Source organism: Pseudorca crassidens, chromosome 11, assembly GCF_039906515.1.
Source record: "Pseudorca crassidens isolate mPseCra1 chromosome 11, mPseCra1.hap1, whole genome shotgun sequence".
NCBI lineage: Eukaryota > Metazoa > Chordata > Mammalia > Artiodactyla > Delphinidae > Pseudorca > Pseudorca crassidens.
Genome location: NC_090306.1, coordinates 68,377,100 through 68,402,834, shown reverse-complemented (window position 1 = coordinate 68,402,834; position 25,735 = coordinate 68,377,100). Strand labels below are relative to the sequence as shown.

The 25,735-nt window shown below is 35.2% G+C and overlaps 2 protein-coding genes across 2 annotated transcripts in view; one reads left to right on the top strand and one right to left on the bottom strand.

The window, feature by feature from the left end:
* The window catches only part of LIN7A (lin-7 homolog A, crumbs cell polarity complex component), a 365,099-nt gene extending 352,421 nt beyond the window's left edge, over positions 1 to 12,678 (top strand). Inside the window, exon 7 of the mRNA XM_067697467.1 lies at positions 9,268 to 12,678. The gene's annotated coding sequence lies outside the window, so the exon portion shown is untranslated. The remainder of the gene's footprint in view (positions 1 to 9,267) is intronic.
* The window catches only part of PTPRQ (protein tyrosine phosphatase receptor type Q), a 239,279-nt gene that overhangs the window by 42,591 nt on the left and 170,953 nt on the right, over positions 1 to 25,735 (bottom strand). Inside the window, exons 32-38 of the mRNA XM_067698707.1 lie at positions 23,299 to 23,485; positions 19,841 to 20,085; positions 17,458 to 17,524; positions 14,316 to 14,474; positions 13,554 to 13,776; positions 11,471 to 11,544; positions 2,169 to 2,268 (exon numbers count right to left, since the gene is read on the bottom strand). Coding sequence (XP_067554808.1) covers positions 2,169 to 2,268; positions 11,471 to 11,544; positions 13,554 to 13,776; positions 14,316 to 14,474; positions 17,458 to 17,524; positions 19,841 to 20,085; positions 23,299 to 23,485 — 1,055 coding nt within the window. The remainder of the gene's footprint in view (positions 1 to 2,168; positions 2,269 to 11,470; positions 11,545 to 13,553; positions 13,777 to 14,315; positions 14,475 to 17,457; positions 17,525 to 19,840; positions 20,086 to 23,298; positions 23,486 to 25,735) is intronic.

Genomic DNA, 25,735 nt, shown 5'->3' with positions numbered 1-25,735 from the left:
GAAATATGCCAGTGTGGACATAGCTCACTGCTATCAGCACCAGTGCTAAAAGACAATGCTCCGTTGTTTTTACATAACGTGAAAATACATAAAAATGTGTTTTGAGTTGTCTCATTGGCTTTTATAAAAATATTGTCAAATATGTAATATCTAAGTATAATATAACTATACAGATTATGTAATCTAAGAATATAATATATAACCAGAAAACTCAGGTTCAAAATTAAAATCACATGCATCTGCGAATCAAATCAAAGTCTCTTCATTTTGAGCCCTTTTACATGTTTATTTTTATATGACATAGTACGGTATATTATAAAGTAATATTTAGCTATTCTATGTATCTTTTGCACTTCAAACATTTAACATTTATTATGATTTATGTGTTGAGGATGATATAGGAAGTATAAAATATGGTCCTTATCCTCAAGGACATAATTTAGTTGAGAAGTAGGATCTAAATGTAGAAAAAGCATAACAAAAGAGAAAAAAAGTCAAATTACAACTCCTAAAACAGTAGTTGATTAGTTATAAAATGTTATATAAGTGATTACAACTATTAGTATTTAGAGGAAATAAAAAGTAGGATTTGACTTGAGTGTTCCAGAATCAGAAGGAGGAGGAAGCACATTTCCAGCTGACTGAACAAAAGCAGAGTTGTATGAAAACTGACGGAATGTTCAGGTGAGAACAGACTCTGTTGGCTGAAGAGCCGTATGTAGGAAAGTTGCAGGGAATAAGAGGGGCCCATTTCCTGCCCACAAAACGAGTTCATCCTATAAAGAAATGATTTTAGAGCAGGAAAACGATATCAATATGGTGGATGCACATCCCTCAGGGACAAGGACCATATATTACACAACATAACTTTAAAAGTGCCTAAAATAACGATCGCCTCTCACCATCTTCTGGCTGAATCTGAGAACACTTTCTGGTATAAGAAAAATATCTTTCAAGAGCCCTTCAAATTATCCATCAAAATGATAATTTAAAAGATACAAGATGAAACAGAATACAGGACACCATTCTTCGGATAAAATAGAGCCTATTGAGCTACTTAGGAAATTAGCATAATAGTTATTTTTACAAATGTAAGGTCCCTTTAACTCAGCAATCTACCTTATGAAACTAATTTTAGGATCACAACTAAGGCTTCCCCTGAGGTCCTGTAAACAAGGGAAATTTTAAGAGACTGATACCGAGAATTTGAAAAAAACACTTGGAAAACACAGTACAGACATTTTGATAAAGTAAACGTGAGAAAGGGGCCCACCGTATAAGGAAGTTGGACATGTTTTAAGTGTTCTTACTGGAAAAGTGATCTCTTCTGTATAAAATCTGAAATTCAGACCTGATTAAAATATTTTTCAATTAAACCTATCAGAGTTATAAAATATTCAAAAAGATGGAGAAAGCCTGGCAGCTTCTGCTTTTGGGTTACCACTTTGTCTCTCAGCTCTACGTCCACACTTCTTTGCCCTGCTTTGTGATACTGAAGTTAGACTCTAACATTTCTCCTTTGCCAGCTGGCTAGACGTTAAACTTTGTCAATAGAGGACACTGCAGTCATCCTGCAAGGCAATAGGGACAGGGAGATACTTCCCTCAAGTGTTCTAGCGCTGCAATATTCTTATTCATTGTGGAAGCCCAGCAGCCCACCTGGGTGAGCACTAGCTGCCTCTTAAGTTCATGCTCTCTGCATCAGTGAAGGATTCCAGGTAGCTCCAGCCCACCCACGCGATCAGGCAAGAGTGGGCTGCTTCCACTGTCCGATTCCAGCCTGCCAACTCTCCAGTAACGATGGGTAGCTTCTACAGATCAGCTCCAGCCCTTCCTCTGTCATATTTCTTTGCACAAAGGTAGGTGATAGGGCTGCGTGTGTCTGTGGTAGCCATTCCATGTCAAACTTGGGAGTGAGATTTCTTCTAGTTCTTTGTTCCTCTATTGTCCACTCTTCCTTAGCCTAGAGAGAGTAGCTTTGTTGCACTTGCTACTTCTGGATCCCTTAGTGTTTTCTCTTACCCCCTTCAGTTGTTAACTATTTTTACTAGTTAACATATTATTAAATGTTTCTCATTAAAGTAACCATTGTGGCTCTGTCTCCTGATTGGGCCATGACTGAATGATGTCCATAAAGCATCTTAGGAATAAGTACAAATAAGTCTTACCTTGCAAATGCAAAAACAGCTGTTCCAAGAAGAATAATTGAAAGGATACACAAAGTGACTGAGAGTATAATCTCTACAGATCTTTCTGAAAGCCCTTCACCTGAAGAGGAAGACATATAAAATCATTATTATTATACGTAATACTACATTGGGTCTCAAAATACAGGAAAAAATTTGGCATATTTCTCAATAATGCTAATGAAGTGTACAGATGTGTTTCTCTTCTCCTAGATCTTCTAACTTTGGAGCTCAATCCTTGGTGCTCTTCTTTTTTTCTATTTAAACTCACATCTTTGGTGAACCTGTGCAGCCTCATGGTTTTAATTTTCATCTATACGATGATGACTACTTAACTGTAATCTAAGGAACTCCCGACCTGTATATCCAATTGCCTACGATATATCTTTATTTAGAAGTGTAATTAAATTTTAAAAATCAAAATTTCCAAAGCTGAACTCCTATTCTTCCCTCCTTTCAACTGCATCTTTCTACATCTTAGTCGATGGCAACTCCATTGTTCTAGTTGCTCAAGCCAAAAATCTTGGAGTCATACTTGACTTTCTCTTTCATAGAACACATCCAAAATCTCTGAGGAAATCCTGTTGGCTCTATGTTTTTCACTAAAAGAAACTAGGGAAACTTGGAGAGATAGTAATTCCAAAGTGTGATTAGGGAACAAAAGGAATTTGGGATATCTAATGGGGCAAGAAAGCTAAGAAATGATCAAAGCCTAATGGTATGGAAAGAACAAAAGATCATCTTGAAGAGGTGGCCAAAGATGGAACAATTTAAACTTTATAATGAATAAAAACTGAAATTGATTGAAATAGATTCAATATAAAAATCCATGAGTTCTAATATTATTCAATGAAAGAGAAATGAAAATTAAAACCAAAAAGGTACTAATTTGTAACCTCTGGTTTTAGCTAAACAACTCTTTTTTTACTCTAAAAATTTGTAATTAAAGAGAGAAAATGAAGCATTTTTTTCCCGTGGCTTTCTCATATGAACTGTTTTTTATGAATTAAAAAATAGCCCCAGTTAAGGAGATAGAGCTCCTTATTAGAGGAGAATTCTGTTTAATAAATGTGGAAGAAATAATAAAATTAGAAATTAATTTTGCATTCCTAATGAAATAATTGACTCAGGTAACAATCATAAGTGTATCTCTAAATGACTAGGAGGAAGGTTGAAAGGCATTTGGATATTTAGGGAATGTCAAACTATCATCTCACAGATTATTTGCTGGTTCTAACAAGGGAAAAAACAACTTTCCAGTGAAAGGTCCTTCTGTCATTACCACTAAACTTACTGATCAATTTTAACATCACTGAAAATGTGACAACCAGGTATTATACACCTCCTGATGTGAGGTATTTTGATCTACCCAGCAACACCTGTAAAGTAGCCCTGCCAAAAATGTTCATTGTGAATATTCAAACCTTTAGATCTTATCTCTAATTTATAAGAAAGTAGGAAAAGGAGTTAATGACACCAATAAAAAGCAATCAGACAAATTCAAAATATGGAACCTCTTGATCCTGTTTTAAACAAACTACAAAGAAAAAAATCAGAGGATGCTTTGAAACTATATATATATATATATATATAGTTTTACATAATATCAAGGATTTATCATTAATTTTGTTGAACTGCAACAATATAACATACTTATTAGAGAAATATGCTAAACTGTTTTGGAGTGGAATATATAATGCTTTCTGTGATTTACTTTAAAATACTTCAGAAACAAAATGAAAAATGTGTAATTAAAACATGTGGCAAACCATTAAAAGTTATTAAATTTAATTAATAGGTATTTGGGGGTTCATTATACAAAACTTTCGTGTACGCTCTACTCACTTCTCACTACCTCTGCTGCAAGCATCCTGATCAAGGCCACCATCCTGTTTTGCATGAATTGTCGTATGGACACCTAACAAGTCTTCCTGTATCCACCCTGTCCTCTTTCCATCTATTCGCAACATAGTAGCAAGAGTAATGATTTTAAAACATTACCTGTCTACTTAAAATCCTCCTTATCTCTCACAGACAAAATCCAAAGTCCTTCCAATGGCCTATGGCCATAGGTTAATGGCCTCTGGTTCCCTGTTATCTGTTTGACTTCCCTTCCAATCTCCACCTTGCTTACAACTCTGGAGCCAGACTGGCCTCCCTATTGTTCTTGGGACACACCAGGTAACTCTTGATATAGGGCTTTTGGCCAGCTTCTTCCTGTGCATAGAAATGTATTTCTCTTATAGATCTGCCTGGGTAGCCATTTCATTACCATGAGGAATTTGCTCAAATATCACCTAGTCAGTGAAGCCTACACTGACCACCTCTTACGGACTGAATGTATGTGTCCCTCCAAAATTCATATGTTGAAGCCCTAACACAAATACAGTGTGACAGTATTTGAGTAAGGAAGTAATTAATGCTATATGAGGTCACAAGGGTTGGGCTCTAATCTGACAGAATTAGCGTCCTTTTAAGAAGAGACACCAGAAAGCTAGTTCTCTCCCTCCGAGTGCACATGCTGAGGAAAGGCCAAATAAGGACATAGCGAGAAGGAGGCGTTCTGCAAGCCAGGAAGAAAGCCCTTACCACATACTGAAGTGGCTGGAAACTTATCTTTGATTTCTTGCCTCCAGAACTGTGAGAAAATAAACTTCTGTTGTTTAAGCCACTCAGTCTATAGTAGTTGTTATGGCAGCCCAAGCAGACTAAGACATTACCATATTTAAGATTGAAAGCTGCAACTCCTTCACTTCCTGCCTTCCCCCTTCTACCTCCTCTACACTCTGTTCTACTTTTTCTTTTCTCCATAGCCCTTTGTAACATCTTATAATTCATTTATTTATTATCTTATTGTTTATTACCTGTCCAGAATGTAAGATCCCTGAGGACAGGACTCTTTGTTGTATTCAAAACTGTATTCCAAGTCCTGAGAACAGTATCAGGCACACAGCAAATGCTCAATAAATATTTTCTAAATTTACTGATATATAAAAATATCGATTTTGAAGTATATTAGAAATTAAAATTTTTCAGGTTGAAGATTAGGCATTAAACCAAATAAGACTATATGTTATTAATTATTTTGATACAACTAGTAATTATAATTATAACCAATTTTAAGTTATATAATGTATAATTTTACTGTAGAAAGTATTAAAGTCAAGTGACAAAATAGGTTAACTATCTGTAAAATACGCAGGGGTTAATGTTTCATCTTTTCTTCCCTGGACTGATGCTTATGAAATGTTAACACTATGAAAGAGTTTCTGTGGCTATTCTGCATGGTGGATTTGAATGAACACTGAATCTTGAACAGTTTTCAGAGTTTCATGGTCATCTAGAATCTCCAGCTAAATTTAGAAGACTCTAAAGGGGCATGTAGCTCATAAAGTATTTTAGATACACCTTTTTCATACATTAAAATATAAATGGTTTGTTTCATGAATTTTCACATGCTGACTCCTAACTGGATATGCTTGGGAAAGGAAATATGAAGATGAATAGAATCATCTTTATCAGGTAGTATTGAGTCACTGGACCTTGGAACCTAGTGGGGAAAAAATGATTTCATAGACCACAAAAAATTTTCAGATTAGATTACCATTTCAAAGCACTAGCCAAGTGAAGTGAGGAAATGACATATGATGTATTAATAAACAATAGGTAATCCTTTGGGCACATGTATTACAAATGTACTACTAGGAAAGGACAAAATGTACTATGACTGTCCAGCACAAATTTCGATTCACTGCTATGCATGTACCCACAGAGCATTACCAGTACAGAATGAAGTCATTTCTCTAAATCCTTTCACAGAAAACAAAACTCTTTCACTTAAAAATATAAACATGATTCTTTTTCTAACGTGTACGTTTCCTGATTAGACTTAAAATCCATTGAAAGGTCAAATTAAATTGTTTTATGTGCATAACAGCATGTACTACTGTAGTAATTAAGCAAATCATAATTATAAAGCACTACCTAATTTTTCATAGTTTATCTTTTGATTATCATTATTTAAACTCCTCTATGGATCTGACTTTTTAATGCAGCTTTATATCTCTAAGAAGCTTGAACTAAATGAGTTATAAAGCTCCTAGGACAATGCCCGGCTCTTGATATAGGTACTTACTGCATGAAAGATCATCTTCTTAATATTATTATTAATCTTAAAAGAAAACAACTTCTTATAACAGAACTTAAGTATAAAAAGTTCTTCTCTTTTAGCCCAGTATTAGCCATCCAGAATATTCAAATACTGCACAAAGAACTTACTAAAGGTTCTCAATTTCATAATTCAAGAAATGTAAATTAAAATACCCTAAATAAATGTTTTTTAATACATCATATTGGCAAAATATTAGAAGTAGATAATAAACAGTGGCCAGGTTGCAAAGTCATACTTAGTCATTGTTAAAACAAACAAAAAGGAATTATTGCATCTTTATGTGTAAAAACAGTATACTTATGTATGAATGTTAGCCTCAGAAAGCTAAGATGAGCAGGTGCAAAGAGAACAGCTAGAAATAATTTAAAATGTTGAGAAGAGAAAATGGTACAGCAAAGATAGGAAGTCTGTGGGAACAGAAAAATCAGAAATAGTAATGAAATCAAAAGCTACTTGGGCACTTAGTGATTTCCAGGCAACGCAGTACAGTGGTTATAAGCACAGCACTGCCTGAAGTCAGGCTGCCTGGGCCTAAAAGCTGGTGCTGCCACTTCCTAGCTCTGTAACCTTGGGCAAGATGCTTAAAGACCCAGCTTCAGATTTCTTACCAGTAAATTGGGGATACCTATAAACAGGAAATCGTGTTATAGGGTTGTAGTGAAAAATACATGAGGTTATATACAAAAAAACTCATAAAGGGCCTGTCACATAAATAATGTTTCATATCTTTATTAATAACATTTCATAGTCATGAATCTGTCCATTCATCTGATTTAATCTCCCAGTTAGCTTATGAAGTAGGTATTATTATTCTCATTTTGGAAATAAGATTGCAGAAGTTAATTTGTTAAGTAACTAACCCAAGGTCACATAAATTCCATATATGCCAAAACTGCCTGAAATATGCTTGTCTGACTACAGAGTTTACGAGGTTCACCATCACATTGCCACTGCCTCATTAACATCATAAAACCTTCCCCTGCTCCTCTGGTGTCCCGGGGGCAAGTGATCCTTTTGCTGCAAAAAATATATAGTGACTCCCTATCTCTGTTCCCAAGTGAGCATATTGGAACTTTTCATTGTTAGCACAGTAATTAAATGAGAAGTATTATGACAAAAGAAAACAATCACAGAGTGCCTTTGCCATGAGGTTTAAGGTTTCAACTTGTTCAGTTTTAATGAAGCCCTGTGAGGTGCAGAAAGCAGTGTCTGGTTTTCAAATCACAGGAATCCTCTATAATTAAACCTTGCAATCAAAACATTGCCTACAAGCAGTTTCCATAAACTGATGTGCCTAAGGAGGTTTCTTAAAAAAAAATTTAAGAAGGATTCTTGGGAATTTTCTTAATAAAAATCCTAATGCTCAATCCTGAGTGAAAACAAAATCAAGTAAGTTGTAAGTATTTCTTTAGGGTCAAAATGATGGCACATCTCATCTCCCATTATTCCTACAGGCTACAAAGATTTTCCAACGTGCAAACCTCTTCCAGGTTATCAATCCTTACTCAGCAAAGCCCTGTCTGGCCCCTTCTTACTTGTACTGCTGTTAGCCTTTTTCCCGAAACTTAAGCCTTTTAGTTCATCAGTGATTCTTTGCCCCTAATTTTAACATACAAATAATATCTCTGACAGGCACAACCACTATCAAAATGGTCTGTCTTGTAAATGTATGTCCTATACTAACTTAGAAACACAGCTTTGCAAAGGCACTTAAATCCTGAAGATTGTATTGATAGGCGACTCAGCTTGAAGCTCCTTGCCTGTGGTGTGCAAAATACCAGTACATCCATTGGTGGTTTGATGACCTAGATGGGACCTAGACTTCTTTCGCTGAAGTGTGAGATGCACACCTAAGTGTTGGGCAGACCTGTTAGAAATGCTGGGAGCCACTAGCCTGTTGCAAATGCTGTCCTATATCCCAATACATGACATGTTTGAGAGAAAAAAAGGACTCAATCATCCTTTGTACGCTTACGATGACACCAATGCATTTTACTATTTGCTTGCCTCCATTCTTATAGCCATGAAACCATTCTTGCCATTGACCACTGCCCACTGTAGAAACAGTCAACTTTATTTCCTTTTTGGGTCCTTCTACTATATCCTCCTCGGCAATGTTCTTTTCCCAAAAACTCTATGACTCCATGGCCTTTTATTAATGCCAATTATAGACCAGCACCTTTTCTGGAGGGTGTTCTTTGGTTCCTGACTCAAGAGTGAATCTGATATACACAGAACCACAATATCCAATAGCCAGGTAGAAAATTAATATGAGGCCAGAAATTGATGCTGTTACATCCATTAACCAGCAAAATGACTGGGCTACTTTGATGGACATCAAGGAATTCTGCTCCTGTGGTACACACCATATTCCAAATCTGAACATTTCATTTCACCACAACTGAGGGTTGCACTCCTTTTAATTTCCTCCACTCCTGCCCAGCACTGTTTTCCTAGCTACAAATAACTATCTAGATAGCAGAATTTTATGTGGTCAATTGGAATAAGATTAGAGAGCAAACTCCTATTATAAAGCTGCTACCTATCAGGAGAGAGCCCATGGGAGGCCACCCTAAGGAGGAGCCTGAAAGGCTATCCTGGTGCCACTGGTCTCCAAATAGCATATGAACCCCGAAAAACTGATTGTAGATACGTGGGACTCTTCCTTGTCACAACCCCTTACCAACCCAATGGCATTTCACTGACTGTGCCCAGCCTGTGTTTCCCTAGTCCCTCCTATTCTGACCTTGACAGGATCTGGTGCTCTGCCATTCATTATACATCTTACATCCCCTTATACTCCTGCTGTTACCAGGGCACACAAACATTAGCACCTGGATGACTTGGGTGGTGGTGATGATTCCAAAAGGGGAATCAGAGAACTGATGGTGTATTTCTTCTGTCTTCTAGAATTACTTATTGTATTCCACTGCCTTGGCTGAGAGACAAAGAAAGAAAGAGAAGACCGTCGCTGAGGGACATCTTGAGACTACCTGTGGCCAAAGTGATGGACGAGGCCCAACCTTGGCCAAAGGGAAGCCATTTAGCAGAATCTGGGAATCACGTCCCTGTACACCATGGTTCCTGATGCTTGGTTTCCCTCCTCTTTCGTTCCTGTTAACCTAGATGTCTCAACTTTACCTTTCAAGATAATTGGCTGAATATGTTGTCCTCATATCCATAATCTACATAAAACCAGCAAGCTATGAGATGAACAGCACACAGCAAACAACACAACAAAGTGATCTCTTTTTAGCACCGCATCCTCAAAATATCATCTCTCTAAGACATATGAGCTAATCCACTTGTACTATGTTTCTTCCATCGGTAAATATACTGGGTCACCATTTAGCTGTGATAATACGTAGTTTCTGAATGCTGTAACCTAAAGGAAGTTAAGTTGATGCCATCAAAACATTTACTGTGGTGGTGTCAGGGTGTGATAAACTCACCTATCAAATGCAGAAACGCTTGACACAACTCCAAAACCACAAGTCTAGTCAGCTGATTTAAAAATGATTGATTACGTAAAATTAGTCAAACCAGTGATTTAATGGAATTTAAGCAGACAGCACAGCCAACGAAATCTATGTTATTCCCCTATAAACATTAATGTAGCAAACCGTGTGCCCCTTCATTTCTTCAAGGTCCAAAGTTTCCTTAACTAAGTGGAGGCTGCAGAAACTGGTTTATACAATTAATGTTCCACAACCAGATGAGAATTTCTAACTGAAAAGGGTGGAACATTTTCCGTCTTCTTCCAGCCATAATTATCACTGAAATCTATTGCATTCATGATATACTGTGGATCAGAACAACACACAAAGTTCCACACTCTCGGAGCCTGACACAGAGGAAACAGAAAGCTGTGATTTACTCAGAGAAGTCCTAGGGAAACAATTTCTCCTAAGGAAATATATTTTTAAAATCTTCCCTTATGACTCATCCAAAAAGAAGCTATTAAGCATTGAACACTTTATAACTATAAAATATTAATATCTTTACCTATATTATTTTACACAGATCTTTCAAGGCAAGGAAACTGAGGTTTATAGAAATTATTTTCTCAAGTGGTAGAGCCAAGATTTGAATCCAGGTCTAAATCCTGCATTTGTATCATAATGGTTGTAAAATTTGTGCCGGCAGAGCCACGTAATTACTTAATCTGGGCCGTGGTTTCCTCATCTGTAAAGTGGAGCTAACACTGACACCTAACAGGGTTTCTGAACCTCAGCACTATTGACTGTGGGTTAGATAACGCTTTGCTGGAGGGGCTGTCCTATGCACTGTAGGATAGGTAGCAGCATCCCTGGCCTCCCCGCTCACTAGATGCCACTAGCTCAGCCTGCACAATTGTGACAACCCAACCAAAAATGGCTCCAGACATTGCCTAATGTCCCCTGGAGAGTAAAATCACTGGTTGAGAACCACTGACCTAAATTAAAGGACAGCTGTGAAGAGCCCATCAGTGAATACATACAAAGAGCCTCAGAGTATGTCTGGCCCAGAATATTTAATGTTAGATAGGTTGGTGGTGAAGAAGGACGAGGGGAGGAGGGGGAAGAGAAGAAGTAGTAGCCATAGTAGGGAGAGCAGGAGGGGGAGAGGAAGGGGGAGAAAAGGAAGAAGAAGAAATATACTTGCATCTGACTAAATTGTATTGATGTTTTATTCAGGACTGACTGGGTGTATATAATTGAAAAACTCAGAGTTGATCAGAAAGAAAATAAAATTTAAAAAGACAGGTAGGCTTCTATCTTTTAGGATTATTTCAGGAAAGTTTCCATAATCCTTTTTCTTTTTTTATGAAGTAAAAATGTTTTACATATAAGATTACATATTAAACAGCCAAATAAATATTTGCTTAGTGTAATATTCCACACATCAGCCTAGACCAAATACCATATTGAAGTCTATGTCCAGATTTGAATAGATGGAACGTCCATCACTTAAAAGAGTATTATAAATACTATTTTTCCTTAGGATAATTAACCTTGAAATGATTTTATCCTTGAGAACATTCGTCATGGCTTAATACATTTACTAATGAATGTTACAGCTGTGATTAGCGTGTTGAGATTATAAATGAAATTAACTACAAAATACGTCTTACCTAAAGTCTTAACAGGATCAGAGTAATCAGAGTCAGTAAATTGTCCCATGACATTTGTGGCTCTAAATTTAAACCTATGAAATAAAAAACAACAACAATTTACATACCATATGACTTTTTTTCTATGAATAATTTAACAAATGACTGTGAAAAAGACAGTTTTGTTAAAGAGAAAGTTAACTTACAAAGCGTAAACTTGGAAATCAGTCACCATCAGGACAAATAAATAACATCTTTACTTGAAATTATCTTGTACATGGACCTCTTGAACTTCATGAGAGAGTGACCAAAAATTTGACCAGACTCATGAAGAGTCAGCAGGTTAATCAAATGAAGTAGATCACCTCCTTCATGGATTTATTTGGATGAAACCACTGAATGTCTGCACAAGCACACTTTATATATAAAGCATAATAACTGTTATACCTCAGCCACCTTGGAAAATGCCAATAAGCCAGATTTAGAATAGTCATATAAAACTCATCCTGTTCAAATACAAACAAATGAAGAACAGTGCTTCTTAATTCCGAGTGTGCACTTTTCACTTTCTGTGCTTTCATGACATATGAAATACAAGATGGATGCAGAAGAAAGTCAATCTTAAAAATCACTGGTTAATTCTGTCACTACAGAGACAACCGAAATTTACCTTATTTTAAAACTATGGGACTTCCCTGGTGGCACAGTGGTTAAGAATCTGCCTGCCAATGGGTTCAAGCCCCAGTCCAGGAAGATCCCACAGGCCTTGGACCATCTAAGCCCGTGCACCACAGCTACTGAGCCTGTGCTCTAGAGCTCACGAGCCACAACTACTGAGGCTGCATGCCACAACTACTGAAGTCTGTGCTCCTAGAGTCCATGCTCTGCAACAAGAGAAGCCACCATGGTGAGAAGCCTGCGCACCACAACGAAGAGTAGCCCCCGCTCACCACAACTAGAGAAAGCCCGCGGGCAGTAACGAAGACCCAACGCAGCCAAAAATAAATAAATTTATTTAAAAAAGGAAATCTTTAAAAAAACAAAACTATGAACCTACAAGAATTTTAAAATATAAAACCAATCTATATTAATAAATTGTACTTCATAATTTAATCCCTACTCTTCTCAAATTCTTATGATTTTATGGATTATATGAAATGTTTTGGAAAAAATGTAAAATCAACAATTCTTGGATAAATATTAAACTTTGTGGTATATCATTTCTGTAACTGTTACCGTATGATGATCAATTTCAGGCCATAACTTAGTAACCCAAGTAATTGTACTTAATAACAGATAATAGAGCATTCTTTTTTCAAATGCCTAACTTCTCTAACTTTTCTAATGTTAACTTGTCCTAGGATGTTTATGAAGAACTTAACAGTGCTTTAGCAGGCAAAAATGAAACTAGCTGTATTTTTCAAATTTAGTAGTAAAAATTGTATTTTGAAAATTAAATAATTTAAATAATTAAAAAATTATAGTCATGACACAAAATAACAGTCAATTTAGTAGGAGAAAAATAACCAATTTAGCAAAGCATTTAATAAAGCTAACATATCAGCATTGGTTTTTATATTAGATTATTATAATCTATACAATACCAAATATTAAAGTGAATTGTAAAGATTTCAATTCCTCATTCAGTTGTTTGATAGTATGAAAAGCTGAAAATGATTGCTATGACTGAGGTAAACTGAAGCCATAATTAACTGAAAGATGAGGATCATGTTTCTAAAAACCTGACATTAGCATGCATGGCAGAGAAATGAGTGAAAAACACGAAACAGTACACATTAGTCACATTGCCCTTTACAGGAAGAATTAAATTCTACCTGTGTTCTCCAATTTGCACATTTTTCATATTGCCCTTAGTCACTTAACACGTCAAACCATAATTACTTCTAAGCTTGCCTACTTTCCCTACAACTGTATGTTTACGGGATGTAAGGACAATGCCTTGTTGATCTTTATCATGCATTAGGTCACAGTACATTATGGATGCCCAGCACTTACTGGAAAGATGACAGGAGAGGTAGATGGATGATGAAAGTTGTCAGCTAGCTTGCTAACATGATGCACAGTAAGCGTAAACTATACTTACAAGTATTGCTTTTTTGGTTTCAGAGGTCCATTGCAGATTTTGTCTTCATTGCCAGGAATCATACATGCGTTATCAGCACCTATGATGTAAATTTCTTCATTGCCACTAAACTTTGTCTTTTCCTCTGTACATGGGGGATTAGGAAAGCCTTCATTTGTAAAATATGGCCTTGGCTTATTAAAATATGCATCATACCACTTTGTTACATTTCCATCATGCTGAGCTATTTTCAGAAAAAAGAATAATGATTACAAGTAATATCCAAATGTATTTTCACATTTATAAAGGGTGTTTCTATAATTGCATGAGGCAAACCTGGATGCAACATCTGTCACTCTGTGAACCACTGGGGATGATTCAGCTGATCTACCTGGATAATTAGGGAACCCTATCCATTCCCATCACACATGAATCCATAGGCATTGTGGAGAATGACTTCTCGGAGAAAAAACATTCCTCCGTCAAGGGTAACTAACTCTCTTTCACACCTCCAAAGATCCTGCCAAACTCAACACAATCCTACCAGCATATGGAATAAATAAATCACATATTTTAACCATGCCTTTTAAAATTTTGGTAAAACATTTTAGGCATATATTAATGATCAGTAAAATTAATAATAATATTGACAATCTATTAAACTCAAGAGATGTATAATAATCAGGAGTCAACCTCATATTACTAATTTTGAGTTGAAATGTCTTTAGCATTCAGCAGTTCACACACTGCAATTTGACAAGATAAGCTGGCATGTGATGATACCTCCTGCTTCTGCTACAAGCACCTGTACACTTTTGATTGGTCCATGGTCATCATTATAGTAACATATTGGCATTCTGATTGTAATTGTTGTTGAAGTCACAAGAAGTTTTCCCGTGGCATCATAAATAGGGGTTGGTTTGGTTTTTGGTCGCGCTGGAGCTATAAACAAAGAAGAAATATCACTACCAATTCATTTTTTGTTTCTGCAGAGAAAATCATTTTGAATTCCCCTTTCATGCAGTAATTTACGGATAAAGTGATGACAAATATAAATAACAAATGAAACAGATTTCTGTTTGGATACAGCAGATATTTAGCAATTATTACCTCCTAATGGTATAATTATATATTTGAGACTTGCCTAAGATAATGGGACCCAGGTGTGATTTTCAGACATCTGACTCCTCTTTATATATTAAAGAAATTCAAACTGTATTTATAATTTTCACAAATGCATTAAATCATACTAGTATTTTCATGTTTTTTTTTTTCTTTTACTTCCTTTAGCTGATTTACCAGTTTCTATTCTAGTCATACCAGGAGCCCTGCCCTCTAACCCTGCAGTTATCCATACCAAACATCTGGATGGTATCCTCACATATTTTTCTCTATGTTCACATAATCATATAAAAATACATAAAGTCATACATCATGGATTCTTCTCACTGATATGTTTTAATGGTGCTATATTAAGTATTATAATTACCCCACATATTGTTTTTCTCACTTAAATAAGACTTGTGTAAATCTTTTCAAGTCACCAAGTTCTGGCTAACTCATTCTTCTTAATGACTATGTTGTACATCATGGTGCAACTGCATCATATTTATTCAGTCATTCATCTAGTGATGGGAAATCACTTTTCCTTCAGGTTTTGAACATTTGCTTCACTACTCAGCCTTATACATTTAGCCTTATTTACTGATCCTTTTATTTCTATGGAATATATTCCCAAGGGCAGAATTTCTGGAACAAAAGAAACATGTACTTTTAACTTTAACAGATACCGCCAGAATAATTTTCTAAAAGTGCCATGATAATTCACATTTTACCGTCAATGCATGCAAGTACCTCCAACATCAACATTTGTAGAAGCTCCTCTTGTTTCATTTCATCTTATAGCTACATACACTAGCTGAGCATCAGTAAGTTGCTTAATCAAACTTCAATTCTCATATTTATAAAATCTTTTAAAAAAGCCTCTCCGACAATGCCATAAAATTGCCAATATCATTTCCATTTTATACATGAGGAAAATGGTCTTATGCTACGTAGTGGTAAGAGGGAACTATCAAGACTGGAACCAAATCTTTCTGACTTGATCCCTTAGCTCACTCCTCTGAGACATAAAAGTTACGATGACATTAGATGTATAGAAGTTTATTGGGGAAAATATCTATGAGAATCAAGGGGCAGGGAGCAATAGCAGGTGGCATGATCACAGGCCTGACACGTGTGAATGGGGAGAAGGAAGGAAGAAAGGATTCAGCAGGAAGGGCCTCAGGTTTCAGGGAGTTCTGAGAAACTTGGAGAGAGGCCACTGGGGAGTCCCCAGGACAAGGTTTCCTGTTAGAGGACTCTGGCATGCGACAGTACTATCCAACTCGGTATTATCTGTCAAATGCAAATCTAATGAGACAACTATTAATCCAGTGTCACTCCATGTCAATAAAATCATGCATATTACTGGAGAAAAATTCATTTCTCTAGGACTGAACCACTGCCCTTTAGTACTCATATATCTTCTCTAGATAACTGGTCATGAGTCTATCCACCCTATGTAAGGCATGGAAAGTCAGAACTAGTCATGTCTGCCTGAGGATGAGCAAGTATCTGAAATGGGAAGTTTTACTAAATAAATATAATGCATCTATTGTTACCCGTATACTGAATATATGAATATGTCTGCCACTAAATAACAAAGAGAAATTAGGATGGTATGAGGTAAGCTCTTCTTTATGAAGTCATTTTCTAAAGTAGCTGATATTTTTTAGACTTCAGGAGTTTGTACATTCCAAGTACATATTTATCAACTAAAAGCAAATAACACAAATAGTATTATAGTTATATAAACTACCCATTGATAAAAAGTAAAATGTATCAGCTTCATCTTATAGTGATTAGTTCTTATTCTTAACAATGCTTGTTTCCAGGCACTGTCCCATGGGTTTTTCAAAGATTCTCTCTTTTAATCCTCACAGCAACTTACGAGGTAGGAACTAGTATTATCTCCATTAACAGGCTTACAGGTGTTAAGAAACTTGTCCAAAGTCAAACAGGTATCAAGTGGCCAATCCAGAATTCAACCTCAGCAACCTGACTCTAGACTCAGCCTAAAAGCTGGCACTTTTAATCACTGTGCTGTGCTATGCTTACCAAAGACTGAGAAAAGCTACTTTTCGTTTCAGAGAGAGGAGCATCAGGTGGAATTCTACTAAAGGTCAATACACTTTTTTTTTTTAATCTCTCTGCAGGTTTTACACAGGATTTTAGAGAAGTGGCAAAACTGTGTGCATATTTTCAGTCTTGAGAAGGCACCTTGAATGACTGAATGCCCCCGAGGTCCTCTTAGTAATCTTTTATGGCTTTTGTGGAATTTGGTGGGGGAGGCAGTCTCCAAATTTTTGTATATTTTCTATGAAAAAACATCCCTGTCAATAATGAATTGATAGATCTACTTTTATAGTCAGAATCATAAAGTTGATTATATGGTAGTTCAGTAAGCACTATTTGATTAACTGAAAAGAATCTGACTTTCAAAATAAATAAAGATCAGTCAAGGAATCTAATTAGAACTAGTCGAAGTCTAGTCACGGGTAATTTAAAGGAGCTTTCTTTTCAATAAAATTTTAAAAACAAAATACAATTATAAACCTTGTCTCAGAAAAGTTTAAATTTAGCAGAAAAGAAATATAAGATAAATAGCAGTGGGCATTCTCTGTAATGAACATGGTAATTTGCATTATGATTAAGACATTTTAATTATAGCCTGAATAAGCATATATTACTTATTACTTAATATATGCTTATTATATGCATATGCATGGTTTAAAAGCTTAACTACATCCTTAACTCTAATACAGAATACAAATTATAATTACTCTTTGATTAATAGTATTTCATGGGAAGGCAGCTCATGTACCTTTAATATCCATGGTTATTCTCATTTGAACGTTTGGCCCTGCACCAGCACTATTGATCGCATAAACCTAAAACAAAGAAACACCTTGTTATTATTTTCAAATTATTGCATGGTTATGGTTATATGGTTATATGTCATTTTAAAATGATTGCACTTTTGAAAACAATTCATATAGTCTGTTAATTACATTTTCTTGCACTCAAATTAATATATGGAGGAAGAACGTTAGCAATAAAATAGTTCTTACAACTGATATTATGGTACTAAGCCCTGAGAACAAAGGCTAAGTGACCTAAACAGCCCTATCATACAGACCAAGAATGATGTGGCTTCGATTTGAACCTTTAGGAGGAAAGAGCAGAAAAGTCACTATGTCTACACTCTCTCTTCATCTACTCCAACATCTGTTCCTTCTCTCTGTAGCTAGGTTAACTCCGGCTTTCTTTAAATCCATATTCAAGACGCTCTTTTTTTTCCTTCTCTGAGATGAAACCCTATTCCTCAGCCTCCCAGTTTTCCTGTATTAAATCATCCCTCTGAAAGTTGGCCTTTATACCCTGCTTCACCCCTGCCCCCAAATATCTGACGCTATACCCTGCATAATGCAGCATATACACATAAAGCATTGCTGTTTGAATCTACAGCGGGTGATTTACACAAACGTGAATCCTTTCAATTAACTTTGTGCTTAGGAAGCTGCAGACACAGGCTCTTCTTTTATTCACTTTATCTTGCTATGTAAAATAAAGACTGTGTTCTTGGCCAATTTCATTGTATTCAATAAACGCAATTCAGAATATATCATTTTTGGAATTAATAAATTTGTTTCATACGTTAGTGACCCACCCTCCACCCCCTGGATAGCTTCAGAAGTATTTTGATTGAATTAAAATAGTAATATATGTGATGTGGTAGGTATACTAAATAAACCAAGCCCATAAAATGCTTAAAAATATCTAAAGGAAATATTTATTGGTGCATGTAATTTTAAAAAGGAAGTATTCAAAATAAAAGTGATGTTATGAAGTGCTTAATTATTTTTATTTCTTTACAATCTAACCTTTAAGTGAGATAATAAAGTTGGGCAGTGCTTCTCAACCTGCAGTGAGCAAAGAAGTCACTTGCAAACCCTGTTAAATGAAGATCTGTAGGTTTTGATTCAGTAGGTTGGGACAGGTGCGAAAGTTACACATTTCTAATAAACTCTCAGGTGTTGAGGACACTATGTTGCACTTTGCAAAGAATCAGATTTTTCTGTAAATTATGAATTGGTTATACTTTATTTCCTGTTTTTATTTGCAAGAGCCAAAACTGTTACAACACTTGCTACCTACCGTAACTATTAATATCCTACATAGAAATTACTATTCTTATTACTAATTTTTCAGATAAGGAAACTGAGGCACAGATTTGAGGAAATTGCCCAGAAAGAAACTAGCAGAGCCAGAATTTGAACCTAGGTCAGTTCATTCCCTTAACCACCACCTTCTCTCTAATAGATCTTCTACAACGGGGGTTCATTTAATGGAACGTGCAGCAAGAATCCTAGCAAGTCAGATTACATAATGAGATATAAAGTTTGCGAGGGAACACAGATTATTAATGACAGTTTTCTGATATAAACAGTTGATAGGAAGATTAGTTATGGAGCTACTTGGATGTATAGGGTGAATTCTATGTTGCTTAAAAGATGATTTTCTGAACTTTATGATTGTTTGAAAATTCCAAGACATGCAAAAATAGTGAAAGGATGAAACAAATTGTGTATGTGTTTGGGTGTATGTATATGAACTCACACACATATTTACTTTACCAAATGGATAATTTAGAATTAAGATGTAAAATAACATTAGCTTTTAGTAATAGTTGTGTGAAATACATGTGAATTTCAATCACATAGTTATTTCTGACTTCTGCCTTTGAAATTTGATTTTCCACCTATAATCACACAGAAAGTTTTTCTTTAGGCAGAATCATCTCATTATATATATCTGCTCTTTAACTTTTATTTATCGATTTTATTTATTTATTTTTGGATGCATTGGGTCTTCATTGCTGCTCGCAGGTTTTCTCTAGTTTCGGCGAGCAGGGGTCACTGATCTTTAACTTTTAACGTGGATTTTCTTCCTGCTTTATTTCTGGATTTCCACTATAATTGTGCAAACTTTTTTGTTGTTTACATATTTTCACAGGACTTGCTGTATTAAAATAGGAAAGCAGCAATTTTGTTTCTCCAAATTTATTTTCAGTTGGCATGTCTTAAGCGATCCCACGAAAAGATAGGAAAAATGTATTATGTACATAAGCTGCAGTATTTTTGAATGCTGAGTTTGTAAACCAACTTTGTAAGATAGGTGAATAATTAAAAGCTATGTATTCTTACACTGATGTTGTATGTATGTCCGCCTTTTAGTCCTTCTAACATTGCAATGACAGATGTGTCCGTTTTCTGGATAATACTGAGGTTGCGAATCTGGACAGCAGTGGGATCATCTTCTTGGTAAACCAAAGCTTGATACACTTGGATATTTCCATTAGGTTGAGAAGGGGGAAGAAATGTTAACTGAAATTTTGTAACTTCATCTGGTATCTTCTGAAATGTCATGTTGTTCGGTGGGTCCTTAGGGACTGAAATGAAATATTTAGCAATTACAATTTAAAAAAAATTTGTGTTCATTTTGATGTCCATATAAAACTGATTTGCTTCAAGTTTCTGTTTATAAAGAGTATTACACAGATCATTTAAGCCATTTAATTTTGAAAACAAGCAAAATGGCTCATGCATTATAGAATCATTGACATCTATAAATCACAGAAACCATAACAGTGATCCAATTTATTTGCTTATTTATTTAGCCTTTTGTAATATATGTATTTTTATACAGAATGCATTTCTATGATACTCTGAACTTAAAAATAATGTATAGACTCACAGGAAGTTGCAAAAGTCATACATACAGTCCCCTGTAACCTTCCCCCAGCTTTCCCCAGTGGTGATATCTTATGTAACTGTTTTTTAATATCAAACCTGGAAACAGACACTGGTACAATAATGTTGACTATAGACGTTATTCAGTTTTCACCATTTTTCATGCTTTCCTGTATCTGCGTGTAGTTCTATGCAATTTAATCCCATGTGTAGATTCCTGTAACCATCACCAGAAATGAGATACAAAACTATTCCATCACCATAAAGAAATGTCCCCTTAGACTTGCACTCCATGCCTCCTCACAACACTAATCAATCTCCATTTCCATAGTTTTGTCATTTGCAAAAGACAATAGCACAGTGACCTTGAGGTCCATCAGGGTTGTTGTATATCAATAGTTCATTCTATTTTTATTGCCGAGTAGTGTTCCATTTTATGGATGTACGAGTTTAATTTATAAAAACATTTGGGTTTTTTCCAGTTATTTTGTTGTTGTCATTACTAATAAGTCTTCTATTAACATTCATATACAGATATTTGCATGGACATTAAGTTTTCAATTCTCTATGATGGTTGCCCAAGAGTGTATTTGGTGGATCATGTGGTAAGTGCATTTAAAAAAAAATTTTTTTTAACATCTTTATTGGAGTATAATTGCTTTACAATGGTGTGTTAGTTTCTGCTTTATAACAAAGTAAATCAGCTATACATATACATATATCCCCATATATCCTCCCTCTTATGTCTCCCTCCCATCCTCCCTATCCCGCCCCTCTAGGTGGTCACAAAGCTCCCAGTTGATCTCCCTGTGCTATGCGGCTGCTTCCCACTAGCTATCTATTTTACATTTGGTAGTATATAAAAGATCACCAAACTATTTTTCCATTGTAGCTATACCCTTTTACATTGCCACTAGCAATGTATGAGAGATCTAGTATTTCTGCATCTTTTCCAACATTTGGTATTGTCACTATTTTAAAAATTATTATTTCATCTGTTCTAGTCGATGTATAGTGATATATCACTGTGGTTTCAATTTGCATTTCCCCAATAGCTAATGGTGTTGAAAACCTATCTTATCATGAGTTTATCTCCCAGTCATATATCCTCTCTGGTAAAATGTCTGTTCACGTTGTCAGTTTTCTAATTGGATTCTTTTTAAGTGTTGAATTTTAAGATTTCTTTATGTTCTAGATATTCCAGTTTATTTTTGATAAATAAAAGTTATCCTAACATGTAACTAGCTAAATATCAATAAATTATTTTAAAATGATACACATGAGGATAAAATTATTTATGAATAATTTTATGAAAGACTAGTTTTTGTTGTACTACATAATCAGTGTTCTTTAAATAAATGACTCATTGAATGAACATATCTTATTTTGATCACACTGAAATGGATATTCCATTCTAAATTCTAAAATTCTAAGAATTTCCATGAAAAGGCTGTTGATATTTGGCTGTCAATGATTCAGATATTCAGATATTGCTGCAAACATCCCTAGAGATAGTGCCCTATGGCAAGCAAAAAATAAGTAAATAAATAACAGTGAGAAAAAAGAGAGAGAAAAGCAAATAAACATGTCATTGTGCCAAATATCACAGGATGAAAAAATGCATAGCTGAAATAAAGGTTAAATTGGTTCAACACACATTTTCACAACATTTGCTGTTATACATTTTTATGATACATAAGAAACATATATATTTTTTCTTTTTATAAGAATTGTTTCTCTAAAATTAGGATCAGCTTTAAAAAGCTGAATACAGGAAAGAATTATCTGAATGCTAGAAAGAACCTTCTATCCGCCAAATATCTTTCGTTTAACGTCTAAAATTCTACTCTTAGAGGTTTAGTAGAAATTTATTAAACTATGGTATCCTTGGAAGAGTTAACACATTAGGATTTGCAATCAGTGCTTTGTGGTGTGAATGTGAATAAGTTTAGCAGCAACTTTCCTCACAGATAGGTAGGATGGGGGAGAAGTGCAAAAAGTGTAATAAGAAAATAAGTACCTGGAATATACATGGCCACAAAATGGAAACAAGCAGAATTTTAGGGTGCTGAGGATAGGATGTACTTTTCAATTTAGAACCGTAAGTTTATAGACAACAGAGTATGTAGCATAATGAAAAGACTAGCTAAAAAATATTTTACCTCCTATACTTACCTTACAGATAGCAACAAATAAACTATAGCAACACATCCCTTCATGTGCTCTTTCCAAAGATATATCTGGTGGCAAAGAACATCAGGAGTCTGAAGGAGGATGGGGCAAGCGAGTTCTGGGAAGTTGACTTTCCACATTAAATTCTTATTGGTTACAATCTTATTATTCATTCAGACCCTGTTCATAGGAACTGGAGGAAATCTGTACAGATTCTGACATTTATCAAATAGATTACGTAATAAAACATGTCACTTAACTAAGTGAAGAAAACAGATATGGTGAAACATAACCTGGGTTCTACTTCTGAATTCTAGATTATTTAATAATGGAGTATTATTACTTTAATGTGCATTTAAACCGTGGGAGAGAAATAATTAAAATGGAATTTAAGGTGAAGCTTTATTGGCTATAGACAGTTGGACAAAATCATCTCTTAGGCAAGGTAACTCAACTTCTGAAATAGTGTTTAAATAAATGCAAAAAAGTACAATTGGTTACCTTACTATGAACTAATTTATTTTTGTATTTACAAGTATTGATTATTCTACATAATTCCACTTTGCCTCAAAAATGTAAATACAAAGCTTTACTCCTGTCAGTCACAGTGAGTCACTGAAGTTTAAACTTATATGCTTAAAAAATTTCTTTTAACACATATGCTTTGTAGGGTAAGGTGTGAGAAACTGTAAGAAAGACACCTAACTCAGTCAATTTTTAGCATGAAAAATAAACCTTACCTGATTCTAAAGTAGTAACAATCACTTCAGCACTCGACTTTCCTTCCACATATGCAGCACTAATATTTCCAGTGAATGCAGTGATCAACACGGAATATCTTGTGAATATTTTCAGATCTTTAATTTCTATGGTTTTATTTTCTCCATTTGACTTGATTAAGGAAATATTAAATTCATCACTATCTACCTACAGGAAAAAATAGCTAACAATTAAAGGAAGCAGCACTTGAGATACAAATCACTAAAACATAAAAATAGAAAGCTATGAGTGGTATATTTTTCTAGCCAAGATTTAAAAATTCTTTTATTTACAGTCAGACAGACCTGGGAAATCCGAAGTGCTACTTTAACAGTTTACTAATTACAATTATTTCAACAATTGAAAGTAAAAGAAAAAAATCAATCACAATTAATCAGAACAAGCAGAAATCATCTCCGCAGTCAATGAAATTTATACTCCAATTATTTTTTAACATCTTTATTGGAGTATAATTGCTTTACAATGGTGTGTTAGTTTCTGCTTTATAACAAAGTGAATCAGCTATATATACACATATATCCCCATATCTCCTCCCTCTTGCATCTCCCTCCCACCATCCCAATCCCACGCCTCTAGGTGGTCACAAAGCATTGAACTGATCTCCCTGTGCTATGCGGCTGCTTCCGACTAGCTAGCTGTTTTACATTTGGTAGTATATATAAGTCCATGCCACTCTCTCACTCCGTCCCAGCTTACCCTTCCCCCTCCCCGTGTCCTCAAGTCCATTCTCTAGTAGGTCTGTGTCTTTATTCCTGTCCTGCCCCTATGTTCTTCAGAACCTTTTATTTTTTTTTAGATTCCATATATATGTGTTAGCATACAGTATTTGTTTTTCTGACTCCACTCTGTATGACAGACTCTAGGTACATCTAGGTACATCAGACTCTAGGTACATATAGTCTGTATGACAGACTCTAGGTACATCCACCTCACTACAAATAACTCAATGGAAAATAATATTCCATTGTATATCCATTGTATCCGTTGTATATATGTGCCACATCTTCTTTATCCATTCATCTGTCGATGGACACTTAGGTTGCTTCCATGTCCTGGCTATTGTAAATAGTGCTGCAATGAACATTGGGGTACATGACTCTTTTTGAATTATGGTTTTCTCAGGGTATATGCCCAGTAGTGGGATTGCTGGGTCATATGGTAGTTCTATTTTTAGTCTTTTAAGGAACCTCCATATTGTTCTCCATAGTGGCTGTAACAATTTACAGTCCCACCAACGGTGCAAGAGGGTTCCCTTTTCTCCACACTCTCTCCAGCATTTATTGTTTGTAGATTTTTTGATGATGGCCATTCTGACTGGTGTGAGGTGATACCTCATGGTTGTTCTGATTTGCATTTCTCTAATGATCAGTGATGTTGAGCATTCTTTCATGTGTTTGTTGGCAATCTGTATATCTTCTTTGGAGAAATGTCTATTTAGGTCTTCTGCCCATTTTTGGATTGGGTTGTTTGTTTTTTTTGATATTGAGCTGCATGAGCTGCTTGTAAATTTTGGAAATTAATCCTTTGTCAGTTGCTTCATTTGCAAATATTTTCTCCCATTCTGAGGGTTGTCTTTTGGTCTTGTTTATGGTTTCCTTTGCTGTGCAAAAGCCTTTAAGTTTCATTAGGTCCCATTTGTTTATTTTTATACTCCAATGTTTTACAGAAGAAAGAATATAGGTTGGTACCCAGCCATCAGGGGTTCAAATCCCAACCTGGTCACTTAATAACTCCTGTAGCATTTGATAAGTTATTTATGCTGTCTTACTTTCTGTATATGTAAGATTGGGGTGGTAATATCTACTTAAAATATTTTGATGATTTAGAAAAAACATCTGAAGTAGCTGGCACAGAAATCTGCAATTTTTTTTTTTTTACCATGATCAACAAAAATGAAACACATTTTGCAACATAATTCAGGATGTGTGTGTGTGTATTCTTTATAACTGAAAATTGCTTTTCAGAAATACAACTTCTGAAATGCACTTTGATATTTTCTGCTCTTTTTAATTTTACTCCAATTCATTTAAAAAATGCTGGTCATAATTGAAGTTTGAAAAACTGATCTAGCACCATGCAAGGCACTAAGTAAGGAATCAATTAACATGATGTCATAATTATTAAATGTGTACAAATGAGTATGCTTAGGTATATTAAATATAGTTGTATAATTTATTAAAACATAGTCTGTCTTTGATGGAGAGTCTGGCCTATTCACTGTAGGGATTAAACACAGCTAAAGTTTCTAGCACTAAATAGAAGGGCTTTGCCTGAGATGAACAACAGCAAGTTTGAAATCCTATTATGCCTGCTTCTCTCAAGTACTTGAAAGACTTAAAAACAAGTTGGATACACTGTCCTCACTATCAAGTTCATTTTCAACCTGACCCTCTGTCA